The sequence below is a fragment of the Cebus imitator genome, unplaced genomic scaffold (genome assembly GCF_001604975.1).
Source record: "Cebus imitator isolate Cc_AM_T3 unplaced genomic scaffold, Cebus_imitator-1.0 Scaffold543, whole genome shotgun sequence".
NCBI classification, from domain to species: Eukaryota; Metazoa; Chordata; class Mammalia; order Primates; family Cebidae; genus Cebus; species Cebus imitator.
The window spans coordinates 257,453-261,448 of NW_016107858.1; the positions used below are offsets into that span (position 1 = coordinate 257,453).

The following is a 3,996-nucleotide window of genomic DNA, read 5'->3' on the forward strand; positions in this document are numbered from 1 at the left end:
GGCCTCCCAAAGTGCTGGGATTACAGGCTTGAGCCACCGCGCCCGGCCCCTCAAGTTTATCTTTATGGGATTATGCGTGATTCTAATTTTCTTTAAAGATTGGGAGTAGATTATTCTGCAGTCTGTCAACAGACCTTAGTTTCTACACTTCATTGCTTAGGAGAACTAAGGTCACTGTTCACAGCCTGGTGGGAGTGAGCAGGTAGTGTTCATTCTCAGTAACATTCTCAGCCCATAAAGGAAATTATAATTTCGAAAAAGAAATTTAGGAGGAAAAGGACTGCTTCTCAACAGGGCGTGTGAAATAGATGAGGTTACGTTGTTTGCAGGGCAGTATTCAATCCTGAAACTTCTACTCCTTGACAAAGTTGACACAATCAGAAACTGATGTCATTGATTATATGATTACTTCTTTATTACAAATTGCTACCAATTCTTAAGAAGCCAAGTCTTCGGCACCCCCGCCTAAGTATCACCAGAGACCTATTTCATCCAGGCACATATCTTTGGAGAAGCATTCCCAGACCCTTTGCCATCCTCGGAAAGGACTTCCAAGGCGCTTGGCTCCTAGGTCTTCACTCCCTTTATATAGGTTCCCGCTCCGGACTCGGTCTCTCGGTCAGAGTCAGGGCCGCCTCGCTCAGACAGCATTTTCCACTAACCTCAGGGTCAGCCCAATCCAGAGGCTCCAAACCCAGCGCCTCTGAGCTCCCCGCGGCGGCTTCCTGCGGCTCCCGCTGGCTTTCCGAGCGGAGGTGGAGCCCACCGCCCTTTCTAGGAAGAGGATGGCCACAGAAACGAGGACGACCACGGAACACGACGCGGAAAGGCGAAAAGCGCGTGCCGTTCTACCCCAGAGTTTCGGCGGCTTCCGGGGACGCTCTTTCTTTCTTCTCGCTGGAAGGCTGGAGGACCAGCGAGGGGCTGCTCGAGGAGACGGCGGGCGGGCGGGTTGCCGCTCCTTCCGGCTCCTCTTTGGTTCTGGGAGGCGGGCCGCAGGTCGCCGTCAGCGCCGCCGCCTCTCTGGGTCGGACCGGCTCACGTGACCAACGCTGGCTCTGAAGCAGTGGGCCGTACCGAGGCGGCGACGGCGACTGCAGCTCGCGAGGTAGCGGCCTGGGGAGGGACGGGCCGGCTGCCCTCTCGGACGGCCGCGGCGGACGACAAAAATGGCGGAGGCCTCGGCGGCCGGGGCGGACTCGGGCGCCGCTGTGGCTGCCCACCGGTTTTTCTGCCACTTTTGCAAGGGCGAGGTCAGCCCCAAACTACCGGTAAGAGCCCCGTGTCCTCTGTACTCGGGAACCGCATAGATTCCTGGCCTCGGTGTCCCGGAACTAGGTCTGGAGCTTTCCGCACACCCTCGACTCCCCTGACATCGGTCCGCCGAGTACCGGCTGCCCTGTGTCTGCAGCCGCTGGCCCTAAACCCCGGGCGTCGCGGTCCCGGCGCTGTACCCCCTGCTCACCTCTTACTCATCCTGGGCTGCTCCACCTTCCCTCACGTCTTTACCTCCCCCCTCCATCTTTTTTTTTCTTAGCAAGTTTTTCTTTGACAACTCTCCCATCAATTTTCTTGTACTCTTTTATGCCTCGTCTTTTCCCCACGGTGACCTCCCCCCATACTCTTTCCTCTGTGTCTTCTCACCTTCCTCTATTTTCACACTTTTAACCGCCCCCGCCCCCCTCAGTGAAGCAAAATAGCGGATTGCTGAGGATTGTCCCTATTCGGTTGTCTCTCGGGAAGGAAGCACAGAAAGGGGGTTGGAAGGTAACTGTGGGGCGGGAAGGGGCATTTTGCTTTTCAGTGGTTTCCAGGGTCCTTGTGAAAGTGAAAACAGCACCCTATTAATGACTTGCAGACGGCCTGCGCTCCTATCACTCTTGAAGGAAATGGCTTTAGGAAGAAGGCAGGACGTGTTGTTTCAACTTGTTTATTTTGGTTGTCATGCTGCCACTGTCTTTAATACCATTGTTCTGCTCCCCCCGCCACCCCGCGCACCCTGTGTCTTTCTTCACTTAAGAAAAAGATCCCCCACAGAATGTTTTCACGAGTTTCTGCCAGACTGTTAGCCCCTCGAGGGGCAGTGCTGTAGCCGTGAAGAAAACCCTTTCGTAGGTCAGGCTCAGGTCTGTAATCTCAGTGCTTTGGGAGGTCGAGGCAGGAGGATTGCTTGAGGCCAGGAGTTTCAGACCAGCCGGGGGCAACACAGTGAGACCCCTAAGAAAAACAAACACGCAGCATACTAGCCAGCACCAGCATCACAGACCCAGAAGCTGTCTTGGGTTGGGTTGTAGCTACTACGAGGAGCCCCCCAGGGTGAATGGCAATCCTATCCTTGGCCAACTGTCTCTATGATTGTTCCTTTCTTTGGAAGTTTCCAGGTTCGGTCTTATGATAGAGTGGCAACATAATAATTGATGTTTGTATTTATGGTGTCTCAGATATAGTCTAGGAGAAAGCCTTCTAAAGTGAGTCTGTATATCTTATTTCTTAGAAGCACAAATGGAGTCCAGGGAATAAGTGCTTAAAGGGTGTTTAATAGTCTTCTCTCACTCAAAAGTTTTGTTTAAGGCTTTATGATATATTCTTTCCTCTCTACTTGCCCCACCCTCAACTTCATAGTCATAGTTTCATCTAAATGCTGCTTAGCTTCCCCCCCCCCTCCCCGGTTCAACCGATTCCCCTGCCTCAGCCTCCTGAGTTTCAAGTAGCTGGGACTAGAGACATGCGGCCACCAACCTTGGCTAATTTTTTTATTTTTAGTAGAAATGGAGTTTCACCATGTTGGCCAGACTGGTCTTGAACTCTTGACCTCAAGTGATCTGCCCGACTCAGACTCCCAAAATGCTGGTGTTACAGGTGTGAGCCACCACTCCCTGCCTAAATGCTGCTTAGTTTTGCTTGCTGATTTTGCTCTGTGATGATGATGATAATGATTTTTTTTTTTTTTTTTTTTTGCCATATTTCAGTGCTGGGAAGAGCAGGTGCCTTGTTTTTTTCCAGCTAACATCAGAGCCTGCAGAACTCTTACCATAGAGAGGGGAGTCTGGAATTCAGCCAGTATGTATGTGACCAGTGGTGTGTTGTTGAATGTGATGCCTTGTTGAATATTGCAACCTTAGCTTTTTTCATCTTTAAGTTGCTGTTCATTATTTATTATTTTGCCTTTAAGAATGAGAAGTTGGCCAGGTGTGGTGGCTCATACCTGTAATCCCGACATTTTGGGAGTCCAACGTGGGTGGATCACTGGAGCCCAGGAATTCGAGACTAGCTTGGGCAACATGGCGAAACCCGTCTCTACCAAAAAACACAAAAATTTGCCGTGCATGGTGGCACGTGCCTGTAGTCCCAGCTCTTCAAGAGGCTGAGGTAGGAGGATTGCCTGAGGCCAGGACGTGGAGGTTGCCATGAGCTGAGATCACACCATTGCGCTCCAGCCTGGGCAATAGAGCAAGACCCTGTCTCAAAAAAAAAAAGAGGGAGAAGACAGTCTCAGTTTCCACAATTGATTATATCTTTTCTTAACACCTTAAGTCCTTACTTCAAAGGGATCATTTGAAAGGCTGAATAGGTGTTTTTCTAAGCTTTAGTTAATGCCTAGGGAAGTTTCTTGATTATTTTGGTCTGATATATTATTTGTCACATCTGATTTGTAAATTGAGGTGTAAAACAATTGAATATAACCAGATGCTTCCCAAATACATCCAGGGTTCTCTGCTTAGTGTCCTGGAGGTGATATGGAGCAATATGTGGTTCTTGCCCTTAAGGACATTACACTTTTTAGGGAAAGACAAGGCAAACATGGAAAAAGTGACAACGTGAAGGGAATGAAGATATGTGGTTTAGAATTCAGAGAGGGGATTTTCATAGCATTGGTGTGAATTTTGAGGGATAGGTACATTTCAGATTGAGAATTCCAGAGACTGTGAGGTTGCAACAGGAAGAGGGGGTTGATGAAGAAAGGAGAAACATTTAATAAATCATGTTTTTTTTTTT

The 3,996-nt window shown here is 49.6% G+C and overlaps 2 protein-coding genes across 2 annotated transcripts in view; one reads left to right on the plus strand and one right to left on the minus strand.

Annotated features, from left to right (window-relative positions):
* Positions 1-874, minus strand: part of POLR3C (RNA polymerase III subunit C) — a 14,257-nt gene extending 13,383 nt beyond the window's left edge. Inside the window, exon 1 of the mRNA XM_017515182.2 lies at positions 663-874. The gene's annotated coding sequence lies outside the window, so the exon portion shown is untranslated. The remainder of the gene's footprint in view (positions 1-662) is intronic.
* Positions 875-977: 103 nt separating this feature from the next.
* RNF115 (ring finger protein 115) overlaps positions 978-3,996 on the plus strand; it is an 80,442-nt gene continuing 77,423 nt past the window's right edge. Inside the window, exon 1 of the mRNA XM_037733688.1 lies at positions 978-1,271. Coding sequence (XP_037589616.1) covers positions 1,170-1,271 — 102 coding nt within the window. The 5' untranslated portion in view covers positions 978-1,169. The remainder of the gene's footprint in view (positions 1,272-3,996) is intronic.